The following is a 21,597-nucleotide window of genomic DNA, read 5'->3' as shown; positions in this document are numbered from 1 at the left end:
CAAACTGAAGTGTTTATTTAATTTAGACTAAATGGTATTGGGATCTATTACATTTTATTTAAAATTATTCATGCTCCCAAATAGCACTCTTTATTTAAATCTCACTGCATATGGTTTCATTTGTGATTTCGTAGAACAGATCTGAAATATATGGCATTACTCCTATTTTTAACTAGGGAACAACAAACTAGCTGAGATGTGGATCTGTGGCACGGATCGACATGTTTTGGCTGGAATGCAGTGGCCCTCCGCTGGACATGAAGGGAATTACAGAATTGCAATTGCTGAAGGTGGCAGCAATATAGAGATGAGCACGGACATGTTGCTGCCTGCTTGCAAACATACAGTTGTTTAAATGATTAAAATGATACACACATTTTAAAATGTACTTTACTGTTTGACAGTTTGGGGTACGTTTTATTTAAAATTAAAAATTAAAAAAAAAAAATATATTCTGTTCAGCAAGGATGCATTTAGGCCTAATTGATCAAAAGTGAAAAGTAAAAAAAAAAAATCTAATTAAAGTAAATGTGTGGGGTTTTTTTTAGCTTAATAACAGTTTCCACAAAAATATGGAGCAGTACAAGACTTACTTTTCAACACTTATAATAATAAATGTTTCTTGAGCACTTAATCAGCTAAATGATTTCTGAAGGATCATGTGACACTAACTAAAGACTAATACTGCCTTCACGTGTTGAAAATTATTGGAAATTTCCTACTTACCACTTCGGATGTCGTGATTACGAGATCATCGCATTCCATTTTTGACTTGAGAGGGTGTTCATGTCCAAATTTGTAACTAGGAAACTAGTATTTATGATAATTCCGACAGCACGTGTAAAGGCATCATAATATTTTACAGTATTACTGTTTTTACTGCGTTTTTGATCAAGTAAATGCAGCGTTGTTGAGCATAAGATAATTCTTTCAAAAACAATAAAACATCTTACCAACCCGAAACTTTTGAATGACAAGAGTTTATGTAATTAACACAAACTTATAATATAAAAAATGTAAATGTAAAGCAAAGTGGCCACTAACGTTTGACAGCCAGAAAGTGTCCATATACGTTAACATTATATTTACTGTTTTATCATCTAAAATGTGTTAATGCATCAATATGAATTAAGAATATCAACATGACCACTTTTTCGCATAAATGTTAAATCTAAAAACTTAAAATTGTGATAAAATGTTAGATAAAATGTAGAGAATCTTGGAGTACCTCCCAATCTTAACAAAAAAGATATTCAATTAAAATTGAATGTCAGGTGGGAAAAAAAAGGAAAAGGAGAAATGGATTTGAATGACACTTTATTCTAAAAATGTTTGTGCATAAATGAAACAAAGAAATTAAATAAACACAATATTTATGAATTAATCCAAATATAGATGGTACAAAAATAAATGTGAAAATTATAAGGTTGGATTTTAACACAAATGCAGTACATAATTTAAATCATAGGCCCAGATAAAAGCAGCCCTCATTTGAACACATTATTCTTTCCAAAATATTGTCTGGTAATCAACACTGAATAGTTTTTGAACAGTAGGTGAATAACCGCTCTTGGAAAATGGCTCATGCCGATATTGCCGCAATGAGAATATGTGAAAGTATCTTCGACTTACAGTAAGTATGTTTACTGAGAGGTCTGTCCCTTCTTAAATGTGACAAAAAATGAAAGAATGACCCAATAATGAATATTCAGACACACGTATCATTTTATCATGAAGGACAAAATGAGGGGCAAAAACAAAGCAGACCAGCAATGAGTTATCTCGAGTGGAATTCTACCATTTTATAATATTTCTCTACGTATTTAGTCGTGTTATTTTATAATGCATGATATTGTGAGATACATTTAATGGACTCCTTTTATTTTCTCTCACAACAGTAAGGATGTTAGCAGTCATTTTATCTTATTTGCAGGAAAGATGCCAGTATGGTCAAGCATAATGCCCACTTGGTCTCATACTATTCTGATACATACATTGCTCTATTGTTAATCCAAAGTGACTAAATAGAAAATGCACTCATTCTAAGAAGCAGAAAACAAAAGAGAGACACTGAGCGCTTGCTAAAAGCAGGTGCAAAATAATTAGGCCCAGCAAACTCACTAAAACCAGTGCGGACATCATTACCCTCTGTGAAAGTCACTGTGTCAGAAATGCTACCTATGCAAAACGGGAGTGTTTTGACACGTACAGTTAATTTAATATACAATTGACAGATTTCCTTTAATATTTAAAAGAGGCTGTTCAACATCCCACTGGAAGTGTCTAAGAATGATTTCCAGAATCATTGTAAATTTTAAAATGTTTGATGCCGCCTCTGTTGTTCATGCTTTCCTCACAGCGTCGATTCTTTCTCGGCCTGGATAAGAACGCAAAACAGCATTATAAAAAGTAATAAAACAAGCCAAATACAAGGGAAAACTAAACACACTATTTACACTACATACAAACAAGCCATTCTTATCATTATTCATGACTGATGTCTCTCCACAGAACACTATTTTTGGCTTTACTGACAGATATAATGCGATTGCATGTCCTTTGTTCGATGGAAGATGGATTGTGTCAGACATTGGGTCATTGAGATGGCACAAAACCTGGAAGCTTTTCTTTTCAAACGCTCTTTCGATCAGTCTTTTGAAGGGCAGTCTTTTGTGGCACTCTCTGTACTCTGGAGCAATGTGTTTAGAGGTTGTCCCCGGGTTGGTACTGTGGTTCAGTGGCAGTGAAGTAATCCTCCAGGAAGGCTTGCAGATACTCAAAGGTGGGCCGCTCCTCGGGGTCCCTCTTCCAGCATTGGAGCATGAGCTCATGCAGGGAGCTGGGACAGTCCTGGGGGCAGGGCATCCTGTAACCACGCTCTACTTGCTCCAAGACTTCCCGGTTGTTCATGCCTGAGGGACAAATGCAAAGCATGTGCTCTTTAACTGGAAAAGAAAGTTGCGGGGCCCTTAAATTCCTGTATGAGGCTGTGTTGTACTTCATTCATTTATTCATTCTTTTAAAGATAGATAGTTCACCCAAAAACCTTCCAAACTTTCTAACTTATGTGGAACACAAAAGAAGATAACTGTTTTTGTCCATACAATGCAAGTCTATGGGGTCCAACGTTTACATGCACCAAAATAATCCTTTAGTAATCAGAATGATGGCTCAATCAGATTAAATAAAAAGGCTTCATGTAAACAAGTGTGCCGCACACGTCCTGAAAAGTGAAGCCAAAGCATTTCAATCGCCCCCTGGTGGCTGGCTGCAGTATAGGTCATAAACCTTTAAAAAAAAAATGATTACACTTCAAATAATTTTGTTTCCAAAGTTGGTTTCTGTCATTTTAGGTAGTTCTTATCACGCAGACGTATGTTCAAGTGTTTATTTTTCTAATAAGTTAAAAATGCTATAAAAACGGGGTGTCACATCATGATTGACAGCTGTGCTTGCGATTGAGTGGGACCTTTATACCGCCGCTCCACCTCAACTACCGTTATTGGGATATTTTGGCTTCGGTAAACACCTCCATCGATCCGAATGAGCTTTATCTGAATAAAATTTCAATCGGGTAAAAAGAGTGGCGTAGACCTTAAATAATTTGCTCAAAAATAAGCATGTAAACTTTGAATTCAAATATTCTCTCAGGCCCCGTCCACACTACAGCGTTTTCGTTTAGAAACAGAGAATTAAAACGAATACGATCTCCGTCCACACCAGCGTTTTAGCTGCGTATTAGAATTGATCTCCGTCCACATTAAAACGACTGAAAACGCGGATCACGTGACCATTCACCAACACTGGGCATGCGCGTGCCGGTGTAAACACAACTTCATTGATAAAATTATCCCACCATGCGCTGGTTCTTCCCGGGTTAACCCAAACCCGACGCTCCATGTACGGTCGATACTGCCGCTGCACACGGGAATTGTCACAGATCGCTCAAATGATAGCTTGCCTCCGGCGCATGTAGGCAGTTATAGCATTGTAAAATGCAGAATTTACTTGCACAAAAGCTGCTAGCAAAGCTATACGCCATGACTGATGACACCCAATCATAGAGCCGAGCGTGAGCCTCTACTACGTCATCGTTTCTAAAGTCCTCTGTTTTGACCCGTCCACACTAAAACGCCCTCCGGAGATTCAAAACGAAAAACGGGTCGGCAGCGTTTTTCTAAACTTCTCCGTTTTGGGTCTCCGTTTTTGCCGTTTTAGTGTGGACAGGAGGTGCAAACGTAGCAAAAGGTCTCCGTTTTTAAACGAAAATGCAGTAGTGTGGACGGGGCCTCAATCAGATTCAAAAATACTTTGTGCAGTGCTGCGTATGTTTACCATAGCCCTTTTATAATAAGATCTCTGAGGTTTACAAACGCTTTTACATCTTATGAACGTGCAGTGCATGAACGTTTATTTAGGTCTTGTGAACTGATCAGTGGAGGAGACTAAATATTTGATTAAAAAAACATCCTCTTCTAACATATGTCAGCATTCTTTTTAGATATGTCATCAAGGCAAAAATGACAAAAAATGACATACTCATGGTAGATCAGTGACATTATCGCGGTGGGTTTATTGTTCTGAACACAGAGATGGGCAGTGCGCATGCGCTTAAGTTTTATTCAGAATACATGTAAACGAATATATGAATACAATTGCAAAACTTTCAGAATCAGATTGGATTCATTTGGATTGAGAAAAGTTTGGTAATAACTAAGGAGACATTGAGACATTTTTAAAAATATCTTCTTTTGTGTTCATACAGGTTTGGAATGACATGTGTGAGTAAAGGATGATAGAATTCAATTTTTTTTGTAAATGATCCCTTTAAGAATTTGTCTTGCATCAAATGGCAAACTTTCAATGAAAATGAATGAATTCCGGTCATTTTTGTCAGTTGCTGTCAGTCAGTACGTTTACATGGACACAATCGGAATGAAATCAATCCGATTGATGAATCCGAACAAGGTGTTTACATAAATGATAAATAAAGTAATCGGGTTGATGTGCGCGTTTATATGTCACAAGTTTCAAATCGGATCTGATGTTTTGACATGCGCACACCGCACGAATATACAGAGTTTCCCGCTTTTCACGCATAAATATTCTCCTCTATTGGTTCTTTACGTAATATTAATTCGTCTCTGGTCATAATTTAGAGCATATTAACCGTTTTGCCGTGCTGCTTATTGATCACGCAGTAAAAATGCCCCTCCCCGCGGCCAAAACCAGTCGTCTGTGGATGAGAATCCAAAACAAGGACTGGTGGGACGTTGTCCTGCTTCACTTCACAGACGCGCGAGTGAAATGAGAATTTTAGAATGACGGGAAACTTATTTATATGACACTTTATTAAACAGGAAGAACAGCTCGTTCCGCGCGTCATACGTCATTACGCTAGTTAACGTCATTGCACATGCGCAGTCCTTTCAGTTTCGGTTTTCAATCCGATCAAGTGTTTACATGTTCTCTCGATCGGATTACAAAAGGGATAAAATCTGATCGAAATTTCATTCGGATCGAGCTCAATCGGATCAGTTAAGGTGTTTACATGAAGGTTTTTTAGTCCGATTGAGCCGTCAATCCGATTATAAGTGTCCATGTAAACGCAGCTAGTGTTAATGATTTAAGAATGTTCCTTCCACCATCAGAGCTCACCTGGATAAGGTACGCGTCCTTTGGTGACCAGCTCTGTGAGGAGTATTCCAAACGACCACACATCTGACTTGATAGTAAACCTTCCATAGAGCGCTGCCTCCGGAGCCGTCCACTTGATTGGGAACTTGGCACCTAAAACAGAACACTGGATTTATGGATCTGATCTCGAAATGTGGCCTACTTGTGAACTGGGCAATGTTCCCAGTGAAATTGCAGATTTAACTCTGTTGAATATGTGCATAAGGAAACAAACATTAGTGGATAAAACGCTGCTCAGTCATTTATTATATGACCTAAATGGCCACGTCATCTCAATTACTTTTGAGAGGTTGCCATGCTGAAAATGTTCCCACATGGGAACAAACCATGGTAAAAAAATAAAACTCTTATGAATTAATATATTTATTAATTTGGAACTGCCTACAAACAAATGATATATATTAATTGTATGTTTTAATAAACACATTTAATGAATACTTGTGTTTCTATGCATAAAAACTATTGTATTGCTATAAACACTTTCAATGAATAAATAAATAACAAACACAGTAATACAAGTGACGGCAATATTTATAAAAAACATTTTTTAAACGGCCAATGAGTAATTGGATTATTGAAAAATTTACCATATGGTAACATTAAAAAAATTTCAGTTTACTGTAAAACTATGTTGTAAAACTATGTTAGACTGTGATCTGTGAACAAAAAAATCCAGGTGAAGAAGGAAAAACGTGCTAAAAAAGCAAAAACTGAGTACCGTATGACTTAAAAACAGCATATTAATGGTTTTAATAAACTCTGATCTTTTAAGTCCAATAATGCAGTCTGTTGTACTTTTCTCTGAATGGTCAGTGTGAAGTGTAAAGTGAAGGAAACCATAGAGGGTTAACTAAGTCTATAAAGACAGAGTAGCTAAGCCTGATTTGGAATCGTATACCTCACCTTGTCGTGCTGTGTATTCATTGTCCTCTATTAGTCTGGCCAGTCCAAAATCTGCAATCTTGCACACTAAGCTATCACCAACAAGTATATTGGCAGACCGCAGATCTCTGTGGATGTAGTTCATCCTTTCAATGTAAGCCATGCCTGCAGCAACCTAAAAGAGGAGTGTGCAAGCAAAGGAATATTTAAATGTCCTGGGGTTAGGTAAGTGCTTTCTGATACCAGATACCTGTAATGATTATGGGTATCAAAACATTTTACAAACCTGAGCAGCCATGTCAACTAAATTTGGCAATTTAAGCCCACGTCCTTCACCATCCTTCAAGAAATCCAGCAGGCTTCCTGAAAGTCCATAAAAATATGTGTGAACAAACCTTCAACTTCAAACGAAACAAAACTTCATATATATATATATATATATATATATATATATATATATATATATATGAAGACTTCAGATGCAAAAACCTCTAAGTCCATCTGACATTTTTCTTTTAAATGAGCATTTTTATTAGGCTTTTTATTCAGTAATTTCACTTTAACGGCAATGAAAGTCTTTTTTAAAATAGGCATTTTAATAGCGGACTAATAACCTTTCATTGAATCAAAATTCACTTATTCATTGATATTTAGCAAATTTGATTGTCTTGCTGCAAACCAGCAAGTCCATGTGTGCTTTTGTTGCAAAAACCTCTAAGTCCACCTGTTTGGACAAGACATAGTAAAGAGTTGCAAAATCACTACTGTCACGTCCGTATCCTATTCAGGTCCAAGTGCTCACAGGGGACCCAGGTTCGAATGTGACCCGCGGCCGTTTCCCGATCCCACCCTATCTCTCTCCAGTCCCTCTTCACTGTCCTTTCTGAATAAAGGTAAAAGGCTCAAAAATATAGTCAAAAAAATTATAATTCACACAGTATAACCATAATGACAAAACAACAACAACAAACAGAAGACTTTATACAATAACTACACCATATACACTATGCTAAAAATTAAAAATATCTAATATTATATTTAAAATATAATAATCTATATGAAAAAATAAATATAAAATGATGATGCATTAAAATAAATCAAAAAGAATAAATTAATAACTATAAAAAATTATACTGTTAAGGGGAGACACGGCAGGAAAAAACATCGTGTTTTTTTCACTGGTCAATTTTGAGATTTTGGGCTATTTGTCTTCAATAACATGTCTTCTTTCAGATTTGTGGTGAAAAAAAGTCCTAAATACACATTTCGGTCTTTATTTTACTACACTTTGTCTATTTACGTCTGTAGATTTCTCCTAAATTCAACAAAAGTTGGCGTTCTAAATCAACATGCCGCTCCGCGATCGCTGTCTGCACCCTGTCATCACATATACCGTTGGAAAGCTCTCTCTCTCCTGTACAGTGTTGTCAGATCCAAATATGGTCATTTCTTTTTTTTATCAGCAACCAATCATGAAAGTACAATGGGGCATTTAACTCTAAAAGCTAAATCTCATTGGCTGATGTCAATTTCTGATTTGTGTGTGTTATTGACTGTTTTTTTTAGGGGGTTGTGTTCAGTTGAAGGCCATAAATGCTGTGTTATAAGTTTTGGTGTTTTAGGTGGTTTGTATTGGTGTTGCTAATGATTTGATAAGATATTGTGTCTGTAAATAGTTGTTTCCAATAAAAAAAGTATGAATTTTTACAATACAAATCTTTAAAGGCCGTTTTCTCAAAATGTATTTTTTCTCATACTCTGAGACAGAAATCTCCACTTCAGCAGCACTTACATACACCAAACTTTCAAGTTGTATTCCTATCTATGATAAAAAGAGATATCCAAAATCCCCTCTGTAAAAACCTTTGACTCTAATATGTCAACAAAATGAAACAAGAATTTTGAATCTGGCTTTATCCAATGTTCAGATTTCTCTTCTGGAAATATATGCAAATTAGTGCATATTTAATGAGATAATATCTAATTTGCATACTTAAACATAAATATTCTAAAAACTTGTAATACAAAAGATATTTGGCTTAATGTCAGTAATCAACTGGGGAAGTTTCATGCTGATATCTATTAGTTAAAAAAAAATTCCTATTCACCTGGGGTGTCTCCCCTTAAGTATTTTAATCATTAAGAAGTGCATTAAATCAGTAAACATTAAACTGATATTAGTCAAATGTAAACAATCCATTGTCATAAAATTTACATTTCTAGTATAAACTTCTTCTAAACTTCTAAACATATTGTTTAGTTAAAAATCTCTTGAAACAGAATAAAAACTTGCAGCTACATAATTGAAAGCTGGCTCATACGCACGCCGTCATCATTCATTTTGAAATCATATGATTTGATTCGCGTCTTCTGATTGGTTCTGAAAACTTAGAGGATTTTTCTGGCAAAGGGAAGTGGCATTTAGAGGTTTCTGCTAACGAACCGGAATTTCTAATTGGGCTGAGGCAGGGATTTAGCGGGTTTGGAGTGAAAGTATTTAATGAATGTATACTATGTGTGGAGAGCATTCGCTTAATATCGGCTTTTGCACCTGAAGTCTTCATATATATATATATATATATATATATATATATATATAATTTCTGCCGCTATCTATTGCCGCTTAATATATTTGTGGAAACTGTGTTGATTTTTAAGGATTCTTTGAAGAATCGAAAGTTCAAAAGAACTTCCTTTATTTGGCACTTCTGTTTGCAAAATCCTACCTTTGCTCATATATTCTGTCACAATGTAGATGGGTTCTTCAGAGACGACCGCATACAGCTGCACTAGCTTGTCATGCCTCAGTTTCTTCATTATCTGAGCCTCCTCCAGGAACGATTCTGGGGACATTGTGCCTGGTTTCAAGGTCTTCACTGCCACTTTAGTATTGCCATTCCAAGTGCCTGCCATTCAGAGACGAGATTTCATAGTGAGTCACACAGCCCTTGAAAGGAACCACACATAAATCCTTCCAAGACAGCTGGCTTTCTTTTGACAAGATGAAATGTTCTCTGCCTCCCTGACAGGCCTAGATTTATACCCCTGGAATTATAAGTAATGCATGAATATCAAACTCTTTTATTGGGCATGAGGTTAAGCTAATCTCTTACCCATCCAGACCTCTCCGAACTGTCCATTCCCCAATCGTTTGATGAGCTGAAGTGACTCCCGTGGGATCTCCCATACATCTTTGGTTTTGACGGACAGGTCGGCGAGGCGGGGCATGCCTTTATGGCACGGGACTATTAAACGGCAACAGAGTCCTGCAGCCCGGGCTGAATGCAGAGATATTAATAGCATGTATTTGTACTGTCTTGTTATCATTTATGATCAACTCATTTTCATATTCAGAATTGAATACAAACTTACCAGAATAATGATGCACAAGCTGCTGCAGAGTTTCAAATTGAGCTCTAGTGGTGATGTAATATCCTCCATTGTCTAACTTGCGTATCTTGTAATGCTTCACGTGATCGCCCTTAGTTTCATCCCAATCCTGTATGGACAAGGAATACGCTCCTGGAATAAACATGAGTGAACAGGAAATTAGGATAGTACAGGAGTCTCAAATATCAGTTTATAATTCAGAGAAGAACATGTAAAGTTTGCAAAACTAAAGTACACTACTGTTCAAATATTTGGAGTCAGAAAGTTTTTTTCTGAAAGAATTGAATGCTTTTGTTCAGCAAGGATGCATTAAATTGATCAAAAGTGTCAATGCAAAGACTGCAAAAGTTATAAAAGATCTGATCTTTTGAATTGGTTATTCTTCAAAGAATTCTGAAAAGATGTATCACAGTTTCCACAAAAATACTAAGCAGCACAACTGTTTTCAACATTTTAAAATATATTAAAATATAACAGTTATTTGAAATTGTAACAATATTTTACAATATTACTGTTTTTACTGTGTTTTTTAATTAAATAAATGCAGCCTTGGTGAACATAAGAGACTTCTTTTCACATAAACTCTGTAATGGTAATGTATCTGTGAATGGGTTTGGGCAAAGGCAAATTACCTTTCGTGGTCTCACTCTCCCTTATAAGGAATGTGCCTCTGGGATTTCCATTCGACAACAGTTGCCTTTCTGCATCTTTACGGCCTAGTTTTCCAAAATACCAACTACAAAGGGATACACAGTGTTTACTTTAGTTAACAGTATGACCACATGACAAAGTTATGTTATTGTGCTTGCCCCAATGAAAATACTTCTTAGAGTAATGCAAAAAACAGACTTTGTTCTTCTAGACAGTCCTCCTATTTATATTTCATTTAGCCTATTTTGGTACTAAAATGGAACTTACTCTTCTGCCTGTATGGAGTCCACTGGAGCCACATAATTACTGGGTATGTATCCTGTTCCACCTGTAGTGAGAGAGCGGGCCTCCCACCAGTCTCCTTCCCTGATATATGGCAACAGGTGCAAGAGAACAAATAAACAATGAATACATTTCCACTGGGTAAAGTTTCAATTATTTAGAAGGAAACTGGCTGTTCTATAATACACATATAAAATCCCATTTTTGTGTTCCCAAGAGGTAATGTGCAGAAACACTACTGTCTGGGGTAAGATTTTGTGACAGACATTTATAATGTAACAAAATATTTATATTTCACATAAATGCTGTTCTTTTTAACTTTCTATTGACCAAAGAATCCATCACTTTTTCAACAGAAATATAGCAGCAAAACACTTTTTTGAACTCTTTTTCAAAATTTCTTGCGCAGCAAATCAGCTTATTAGAATGATTTCTGAAGGATCATGTGACACTGAAGACTGGAGTAATGATGCTGAAAATTCGCATCACAAGAATAAATTACATTTTAGAATAAATTAAAGTAGAAAACAGTTATACTGCTTTTAATGACTTAAAAATGTTAAATCAAATAATCAAATGGCTTTTTTTGTCAAATAAATGCAGTCTTGCAGAGCACAAGACTAAAAAATTACTGGGAAAAAATCTTGCCTGCCCCAAACTTTTAAACAGCAGTGTACATGAAAAACATTTTAAGTTAATATTTCAAACAGTATCCAACGGAGCCCTGCACATGCCATGCGGACAAAAATATATATATCATGACCACAAATTAAGATTTTTTTTCTCGTTTTAGTAAATTGTGGCCACGTTGTACTTATTCGTTCCCTCGTTTTGATTTAACTAAAACAGATTAACAAATTATTATATTGTGCGCACAATTTAGTAAAACGAGGGAACAAATTATTATATTGTCGGCACGATTTAGCAAAACAAAGGTACAAATTATATTGTGCGCACGATTTAGTAAAACGAGGGAACAAATTATTATATTGTGCACATGATTTACTTAAAACGAGGGAATTAATTAGTAAAACGTCCTGATGTTATCAGTAAGTCATGGGAATTAATTGTTCATTCGTGGCCACGATATACATTTTTGTTTTCACCACGTCATCTGCAGGGTTCAGTAGTATCCTGATGAAAAGTCTTTATTTTTTTATAAATAAAATGTTCTATAAACTCACGTGCTATTTAGAATCTGGAACTTTTCCCCTTTCCTGAAGCTGAGGTCATCCTCTGACCTTGCTTCATAATCATAAAGTGCTACAAAGAGTGTTACTCCTGCAAAGTAAGTGTCAAATAACATCAGCATTCTGACAAAGACTAAAACAATACATAGTTTTATAGAAATATTACAATGTCTCAACAATGTGCTTCAAAGTAGAAATAGTTTTTTTTAAAACAGTCAACATTATGCGGTATTCACAACTCATTTTACTTCTGTTAGATATTTCCAAATAAAACAGTGGGCCAGGACTTGATGGACTTTTATCCATCAAATTTGATTGGATCACAAAAAATGTGCATGCTTGATACCAGAATGTTTTATTAAGAGGCCTTGGTGATGTCAGCTAAAAAGAAAAGTTTCAGAAACTTAACCAGAAGACAAACTTTTTTTTTTTTTTTTTTGGAATGATATGGACCAATCCAACGGGAACAACAAAACTAAAAATGAGTAATAAATAAGATGATTTTTATGTCATGATGAAGATATTTCACTTTCTGTTCCGAGTGCCAGAACAGTAAAGTGCCTCATTTTACCTGTTCCACCCCGGGATCGCAACGTTCCTGAGTGTGAAGAAGAGTTCACTCCACCAAACACAGTCACTCCTTGACTGACAGGCGCATGGAAGTTGTTGTAGTTGGGTATTGTGGTGACTCCAAAGCTAGGGTAATGCTGAGGTGTCGGATCAGCCCCATATCGATATCCAGCATGCTGTGAGACACTAGTTTCTCTTTCGTCCGTGAGTTTGGTTGCCTCTTTGTCCTTACATTGCACACAGCCCATTATCTATATTCTTTGTGGTGAAGAAAGAGCATAAATGAACATTCATTAACAGACACAATGACATATTGACCTCTGTTTGACATTTTATTGGTTTGAATCTAATCAAGTGAGCCATATTAAAGACGAGGTTCAGGTTCATATTCAGAACAACTGGCTGGAAGTAAACAAATACCCCTAAGTAATTACTTGAAAGGTATATAAAAAAAGAACGTATTCGACCAGTGATTCAGCAAGACGTCTTGGGTTTTAGCAACAACAACAAAAAATCTGTATAATTACAGTGAAAACAAATAAATGAGCCATTCACTCATTGAGTTGAGTTTGTGATTCATTTCATCTTATTTGCATCAAATAGCATAATAACTTGTCACAATCACATTTACTATTAACTACTAGTATGCTACCGAAGCTATTTTTCTAGTCTGTAGAACATCATGATTAACAAATGTTATTATGAGTAGCTTGTTTTGACCGAAGATTTGAAATGTAACACATGCAGAAAGTAAATGAAAACATACATTCAACAAACATACCAAGGCGAGCACTGGGCTACCACAGTGGAGTATTCGCATTCCATTCAATTAAAGATGGGGTGAAAACATCTACGATTTGCTCCTGAGCCTGAGTGGGCAAAACAAGAGCCAGAGACATCGGTTTATTTGCAAACAACTTCCAAGGAACTATATGGAATACTTAAAGGGATAGTTCACCCAAAGATGAAAAGTTTGTCATAATTTACTTACCCTTGTGTTGTTCCAAACCTGTATGAGTTTCTCTCTTCTGTTGAACTAAAAAAATATACATTTTGAAGAATGTTGGTTTTGTTAACCAGTCAGTTTATGGTAGCCATTGATTTCCATAGAATGGAAATAAAATACTATAAAAAAAGTCAATGGGTGCATACTTCAACTGTCTAGTTACCAAAACCAACATTCTTCAAAATCTATATTTTTTTTAGGTCAACAGAAGAAAGAAACAGGTTTGGAATAATCTGAGGGTGAGTAAATGATGACTGAATTTTCATTTTTGGGTGAACTATCCCTTTAAGGACTTATTTTTGTATAAATTGCACATTTTATCCTTTAACACCCTTTAATCTCGAGAAAACATTCATCGGGAGTAAGAGCCATTCATGCTTTTGTTGAACAAGGAAAAGTTTCTCAAGTCTCAACCACAGACCTTATAGCAAATATATTCAAAGAACTAGGCTATTGTTTTATCTACATCCCTTAAAAAAACATAAAGTTACATACTTTTATACTCATCACAACATAAACATTTCATGAAACCAAGAACATATCTTAAAGGGATAGTTCACCCAAAAATAAAAATTCTATCATCATTTACTCACGAATTTCTCTCTTCTCTGTTCATGATTACTGCGCAAATATTTTTTTTACAGAGGTTGCTGTGAGGATTTCAGGTACCAATCCTTTAAATTAAGAAATTCAAACTATAGTTGTATAAGTCTCAAAAATATTTGAATGCGGCTAAATGAAGGATTTGTCTTTCTGGCACTCAAAGCAAAACCTGAGAAACAAATGTACACTAGAAACAATTCCATGACTTTTGACTGTTTATTACTTTTCCAGACTATTTTAAAATACCCAGATTTTTCCAGGTTTTCCATGACCATGATAACCCTGTATTTATAATTCTGAATGCATAAACCAAGCAATAAGAGGGGAAAATGGCTTTTAGTGCCTGATATCCACTGCATATACATTCAAATAGACATAAAACCATCAAAACATCAATAGACAGATTGTACTGAAAAATAAAATCCGTTAAGTCACACAAATATGTGTGTGTGGAGATTGTAAACCCTGATAAGGGCTACTGTATGATTTCATTCTAACATAAGATGACTACTGTCTAGTGACAGAGGCCTTATTCTTCCATTCAATTGTGCACGTAAGGCTTTTTCTGCTGCGCATCAATCCCACTGCCAGAGACGAGCGCTTCGGAGCAAAAGCATCACACCATCCCTACACAAAACGGTTCATGCTCGATCTTAAACATCCCTAAATACCATGCGGCCGATAAAGCGAACGCATTATGGTTAGCCCGCTCGCACTGGCGTTATAATGCCTCCATCTCCCATCATTTCCATTAACCACAATATCCATTGGATACAAATCGTGTATCAAAAACGCAAGACCATCAAAAATGCTTACCAAGAGAGGGGTCGCCTGAAGTGTTTTGTATTTCACCGCAAAGAGAGAATCGGAAATAGGTCATTTGCAGACAGCTTTTTCTATTAATTAAATCTCGGTGAATTATGAAAATAACAACATTGGCCCTGACGGCTCAGGCTGCTCCTGTCGCCGAGTGTAACAGATGATGGCGTTGCTGAGGCGGATTCTCTGGGGAACCGAGGGTGTGATTGACAGGACCTTCAGCCAATCCGTTGGCGCAGAAGACGCCTGCGTGCGTGCGCGCGCATATTTTGCCTCCTCGATGGTCCTTTCTTGCTTCTACTATGCAGCGTGGGCACAGCTGTGTAACTATAGGAAAACAAGAGCTGTCTGGTCATGCTCCGCAAATCTCTCTGTAATCGTCGACAACCTGTGAGACACCAATCATTTAATTCAAAAAAACTTTTTTTTTTTCTAATCCATGCATGTTGTGAGCTACACCTGCTTTTCTAGACACTCTTACAGGGTTAGTTCACCCCCCCCCCCCCCCCCCAAAAAAATGTCATCATTTACTCACCCTTACTTTGTTCCAAACCTGTATGAGTTTTAAGAAAGAAAAGTAAGAAAAAGTAAGAAAAAAAAATACCATGGAAGTCAGTGGGTGCCGTCAACTTTCTGGTTAGCTACCAACATTCTTCAAAATATCTTCTTTTGTGTTCAGCAGAAGAAAGAAACTCACAGGCTACAGGTTTGGAACAAGTTGAGGGTGAGATATAGTAATGACAAAATGTTCATTTTTGGGTGAACTAACCCTTTCAATTAGAAATGAAAAGTGAAACTTTTCAGTTTATCGCCTGCCAAAAGTGATTATCCTAGTAGCATAAATGCATGCTTATGCAAATCATTTAACTAAAAGGTTTCAAATTAATGTGTTTTTAGGACAAGGGAATTTTTTCATAAATGTCAGGTTGGGGCAAGTCATCACACTTTATGAATTATAATTCTCTGGGTTGGTTTGACTTTTTACCTTTTTGCTGTTTCATGAATTGTTTAACTGAAAAGCCCAAAATTGGCATATTAAAAATTAACTGTAAAACAATTTGTGTAATTTTAACCGTAAAATATAGTAAAACCGCTATGGAAAAAAATAGTTAATAGGTTAACAGTAGGCTATGTTCCCGTAATAAAACTGTAAAAGATCTATCCGGTCATTTAAACAGTAAAATGCTTTTAAATGTACAGTTTTTAGAAGTAAAAAAGACATTAAATTATTATTTACAGTGAAAACTGTAAACTGACATTCAATTCCCTGTGTGACAAGCATTTCGTTTAAATAATTATGTTAATAGTTTTTATCAGTTATGCACATTTGGGTTTTAGGTTACATCGTCTGTTGTGTAATGATTTTTTTTTTGCATTATTTTAGTGTCATGTGTGTTGCCATGAGTGTTTTGCGTTTGCATGAATGACTCTGTGCACATTCTGTATACTATATATAATTCAGCTTGCGGAAAGGCACTTTTATGGTGGTTGTCAGTATATGTTAAAGGTACAAAACAGATTTAGTAGCAGTGTGCGTTGTTGGATGTACCGGTTTAAATTGCAATTTTCTTGTTTCTAAATTACAGTTTTATACGGTAAAATTTAAAGGTTGTTCTGTAAATATGTTTAAATTTTTACTGTATTTTTTACAGAATTATTCTGGCAACCACAGGATGTTTTTATAAAAACAACAGGATTTTTTTTTTACATATCACATTCCATTATGTTTACACACCATCATAAATGTGTGTTCTTTCAACGCTATCTTTTTTTTTTCTTGGCCAATAATGTTGGAAATGTTCAAATCACTTAAAAAGGATTGTTTGCCTGTAAATTTAAATTATGTGAACATAATCATGTTGTTTGAAACCTGTATGGTGTTCTTTCTTCCGTGGAAAACAAAAGGAGATGTTTGACAGAATGACAGCCTCTGTCGTTCTAAATTCTCCTAGAATTCTCCCCAACATCATCTTTTGTGTTTCACAGAACAAAGAAAGTCATACAGGTTTAGAAGAACATGGGAGTGACTAAATTATTATTTTATGGGTATGTGATTGTTCTAAAATGGACTTATAACTGACTTGACTTCTAGCCCTGGTCTCTATACACCATCGTACTGAATTATCATATATTTGGTACATGTAAAAAACCAATGGCAGGCCTATTACTGCTACGCCTCAAAAAAGCTCTATACCATGTCTCAAAAAATGGCAATGTGTGCATATGACTTGCAGTGTTACAGAGGTACTATTCAATATCAGTAATCAGCAAAAACAGATCAAGGTTTGGGCTGATTTTCAATATTATTAGTTTTAATCTTAGAAAATGAAACTCTGCCAGAGTACTCTCGCCCTAAATCAACATCTGTTGCTACAGCGTCGGCCAATTGGATCAAAAGATTTTGAAATATTTTGAAATATTTCAATAGCCTACATTTTATAATCATCAAGATTTTGTTGAGTCACTTCATGCAGAGAGCTGACTTTTCAAAATGTTTTTGTGATGCTTCACTGGTTAAATTATAAATGATTATAAATATAGTCATGTTTTTTACATCTGAAAGATTGTTGTTGATCAAATGCCATAATTAGCATTATAGGGCCCTAAAGTACGTAATTTGTTTTATAGCCTAGGCTAGCCTACTGTTCATTTAGGCTTTGTCCTGTTACATTAATTGTATCATACATTATAGTTTTTTAAAGATAAATGTCGAGTTTGCACAAACCAGTTTGGTGTAGACTGGAATATTAGTAGACTGGAATATTAATAGATTTGAATGTTTAGGGCTTGGTTTGCAATCCTAATCTCTCTTTACTCTTTCCTGGATTGCTCAGGCATATCATTCACTCGTTCAGACGTAAACAAATATATCAACATTGCACAGTGACAATATTATTATTGTTTATGAGCAATCTGCTGTGATGTCGAGCAGTTGCCATGGTGACGTGAGTTAGTATGGTGATGTGAAAGTGCGCTTTAGACTATTTCAGTGCATTCAAAACAGCTCCGTCTGGGCTGACAATAAACTGTGACTGAATCTAGGTCACCAGGATTCCTCAGAATGAATTCATCATGCATGCAATGTGTGACTGGATGTTTATATTGGAAAAATGGAATCCATGGTTGGAGCGTTGGGAATGATCACAAATCTATGTGTTGGCCAAGTGTCTAGTATTTAGATAAAGCAAATACCAAATGAATAGCCTACTCAGCCATTTAAATCTATGATGTTTGCTATATCCCTTCAGTTTTGAGAAACCAAAATAAAGATTTTTATTAAAGACAGGTTTATGGGGGGGGGGAATAAAAGGAATGCTCAAAAAAGAAATAAAAATAGCAAGAAAAAAACCCCTTTGTGACTGGATTCGCTTGTACCGAATCACCAGTTGCTGGTTGCGCGCGCTTCCTCCCCCTCCAGTGTGTGAGTGTAACCCCTCCCCCCGGCTTCACGGAGGCGCCTGATTGGCTCACATAGCTCTTCTGTGACGTCAGGGGTATTTGGGCGTTGTATCTCGCATCTCATTATCAAAAGAGAACAATTTCATTATCCCCACCTCGTATCCCAAAATAATATATTTTATTTGAGAGAGTGCTATATTTATTATTTTTCTCTGATCAGTTGATCACAGCTTTACCTCTCGTTATCTCTTTTCCGCGGTTTTATTTGAAAACAGACGCTCTTGAGAGCGAGCACGCGACGCGTCTGAGGGAGAAGCTCGCGCTCTTTGTTCATTCATTTGATCTGCGATTCTTTGTTGCGCGTGAAAGCATGGGAGCGCAAATCTCCAAAAACGGAGCAAAAGAGGAGACTGCTGCCGAAAAACCAGTCGAGACTGCGAATAAATCAAATGGACAGGTAATAACTTTAATTATTATCTTTGTACAGGCGTGTGGTGTTTTGAGGGGGTGTGCAGTACCAAAAATCAAGTCGGTTCAAATGAACAATGAGCCGATCAACAAAGGGACTCTCCACTTTTCACTGAAAATCAGCACTTTGAATTAAATATCGATGATATTATTGTTGAAATGTTGAAAAGATCAGCACAAATGAGTTATATTTGGTGTAAAATGCATTTTTCTCATTTGCACGTTGATTCTAATAGACCCCCAATGTAATAAGTGCGTTTAAACAGCGAGTTATTTTTTCTTTTTAAATCATAAAATTACGATTACGTTGAAATTCGGTGATTCCATTCCGATTTTTGTGTGTGTGTGTATTATTAAAATGGGGTTATCTTCGTATCTTTATCAAGCTTTTCCGTCGTGCAAAGCCATTTCAGTAAAATTACCACGCCTTTATTGCATCTTGTTGATAAAATGGATGTACAAATAAGCCACGAGACAAAACCCATAGATTTAATATGAGAAATGGTTTTAATATTAGAAGTAGCCTTGCAAGGCTGCTTATGTTCTCAACACGATGATCTCCTCGGTTTGATCAGCGCTGGTGGATCTACTCGTCCATCTTGCAACGCTTTCACTTAGATGGCAACAGCATCTGCCAGACAAAGTGCATGAGACTTCACCCACGTGGCGAACCTATAGACTCCAAACAGTGTTTTCATATAGCCTTGGCTTTTTTATAGATTGCAAATTTGCGAAATAAATGCAAACAGTTGTATTTAAAAAAAAATGTAGTGCAAAAACAGCTAATATGAAGCATTTTCTTATTCCCTCAGGAGAATGGACATGCCAAAACCAATGGGAATGCCTCTCCAACTGCAGAAGCTGCCACGGAGGACGTGCAGGCCAATGGAAAGCACTCTGCTGATGGAGAGGTAAAAGCAGAGGAAGGAAAGGCAGAGGAAGGAGGCGCAGAGAAGGCCGCTCCAGAGGGGGATGCGGAAAGTTCCGCCGTTGCGAATGGTGATGACTCGGCCAAGACAGAAGAAAACGGTTCTGCCCCTGCGAGCGCTGAGCCTGCCAAAACCAAAAAGCGCTTCTCCTTTAAGAAACCATTCAAACTCAGCGGCTTCTCCTTTAAGAAGAGCGCCAAAAAAGATGCTGAAGGTGGAGAGGCGGCGGCGGCGGCAGCTGTGGAGAACGGAGAGCAGAAGAAGGATGCCGAACCTGAGTCTGAGGAGGCCAAGCCTGAGGCCTCCAGCGAAGAGGCCAAGACGGAGGCTCCAACTGAGGAACCCAAAGCTGAGGAACCAGCCGAAAGCAATGAGGAAAAACCATCCAATGAGGTAGCCGAAGAAAAGCCCGCTGAGGAGAAGCCAGCAGAAGCTGCTCCTCAGGAACCGGCAGCCGCAGAGAGCTCAGATGCCCCAGCCGCTGCCACAGAGTAAGATGGAGGTGAAAAGCCCATTTTAGATGAAGTCCGAGGAGCACAAACATGGAAAATTTGTACAAAACCAATGACATTTCAAACCTTCTGTTTTCTCCCATACTTTCATCCATTCCTGTTCCATCCACTACATTGTATATGGCATTTTGAAGGAAGGAAGTTGGATGGAATGATTGGAAGTGAAAGGCACATTTTTCCCATGTTTTTCATAATTTTTTGTAGCAGTTGTGTAAGTTGTGTGGGTGTGGGTGTGTGTGTGTGTGCGTGCATGAGTGAGATTAATAGAGCATTGCTTGTTTCAATTGTTTTTTTTTTTCTTTTGTAGATGAACTTACATTAGTTGTTGTAAGGACATTGAGTTGAAATGTTAGTTGAAGGTACTGGTGCCATTCTATTTGGGTAAATCAAGCGTGTGGAAAAAGGAGCGATTAGAAACAACATCATTGAACAATTTACAGATGTTATTGGTCACTTTTTTTTTTCTTTTTTTTTGCCGTTACATCAATCATCAAAACAGGTGCTTAAAACCTCAGCAGCTGCACTGTACAAAACTGCAGCATTATGTATTGGTATTGGCTTTTGTCATTGCTGGATTTTATGATGTTGAAATGGCTTTATCTTGTTTGTTTTTTTTCTTTATATAAGTGGTATCAATTGAAGTTTTTTTTGTTTTGTTTTTCTCTCTTTCTGGAAAAAACCCTGTTTCATTGAGAATAATATTCTGAAATGTTTAAGATCAAAACATTTGGCCTGTCATGTGTAATGCAGTCAAAGTGTTTTTTTTATTCCAGCAGAGTTCCACAAATGTTTGAAAAATTGCCGGTGCAATCGTCAAGTAGATAATTTTTTTTTCTTTCCTGTAAATACTTCAACACCATCTCTACTTGATTTTTAAATGGAATGTAACTGCGTGCAAATCGTTCACAATGCTTCTTTTACCCCTTCATTTTAGGGGCACTCAAAACTAAAATAAAGGATTTAGACAGACAATATATGAGTGGTTTTGTTTGAGTATTGATTGTGCAACATTCTTTATAATATGAATGTCTTTGCCTTGAATCATTTGTGATACAGCAATTTTGCACATTTTTACAAGAGAAGACATTTTTAGAAAACATTTCTAACTTTATTTTCATGTTATTTTGGTGGAGGTCTTCCACATCACTGAGTATCTCTACCCTCAAATCCATTTGCCAGCTCATACTGAACAGTACCAT

The 21,597-nt window shown here is 36.5% G+C and overlaps 2 protein-coding genes across 3 annotated transcripts; one reads left to right on the top strand and one right to left on the bottom strand.

Annotated features, from left to right (window-relative positions):
* Positions 1-1,306: 1,306 nt before the first annotated feature.
* fyna (FYN proto-oncogene, Src family tyrosine kinase a) lies at positions 1,307-15,287 on the bottom strand. Of its 2 annotated transcripts, none has more exons than XM_082143140.1 (13): positions 15,088-15,287; positions 13,429-13,531; positions 12,664-12,920; positions 12,087-12,183; positions 10,888-10,986; positions 10,602-10,705; positions 9,952-10,101; positions 9,693-9,857; positions 9,306-9,485; positions 6,866-6,942; positions 6,601-6,754; positions 5,659-5,790; positions 1,307-2,912 (listed from the first exon to the last, which is right to left on the bottom strand). In XM_082143140.1, the coding sequence occupies exons 3-13, from the start codon at positions 12,908-12,910 to the stop codon at positions 2,704-2,706; spliced, it is 1,614 nt and encodes a 537-aa protein (XP_081999266.1). In that variant the 5' UTR covers positions 12,911-12,920; positions 13,429-13,531; positions 15,088-15,287; the 3' UTR covers positions 1,307-2,703. The 2 variants fall into 2 exon arrangements, with proteins under 2 accessions (XP_081999266.1, XP_081999265.1); XM_082143139.1 differs by having other exon boundaries at positions 13,444-13,531.
* A 3,305-nt stretch (positions 15,288-18,592) lies between these two features.
* marcksb (myristoylated alanine-rich protein kinase C substrate b) lies at positions 18,593-21,370 on the top strand. Its single transcript, XM_082142746.1, has 2 exons — positions 18,593-18,946; positions 19,770-21,370. Exons 1-2 carry the CDS (start codon positions 18,860-18,862, stop codon positions 20,379-20,381), a joined length of 699 nt encoding a protein of 232 aa, XP_081998872.1. The 5' UTR covers positions 18,593-18,859; the 3' UTR covers positions 20,382-21,370.
* The last annotated feature ends 227 nt before the right edge of the window (positions 21,371-21,597 follow it).

The sequence above is a fragment of the Leuciscus leuciscus genome, assembly GCF_965113295.1.
Source record: "Leuciscus leuciscus genome assembly, chromosome: 17".
Taxonomy (NCBI): domain Eukaryota; kingdom Metazoa; phylum Chordata; class Actinopteri; order Cypriniformes; family Leuciscidae; genus Leuciscus; species Leuciscus leuciscus.
Note: the sequence above shows the minus strand (reverse complement) of the source record. Positions and strands in the feature narration are given on the sequence as shown.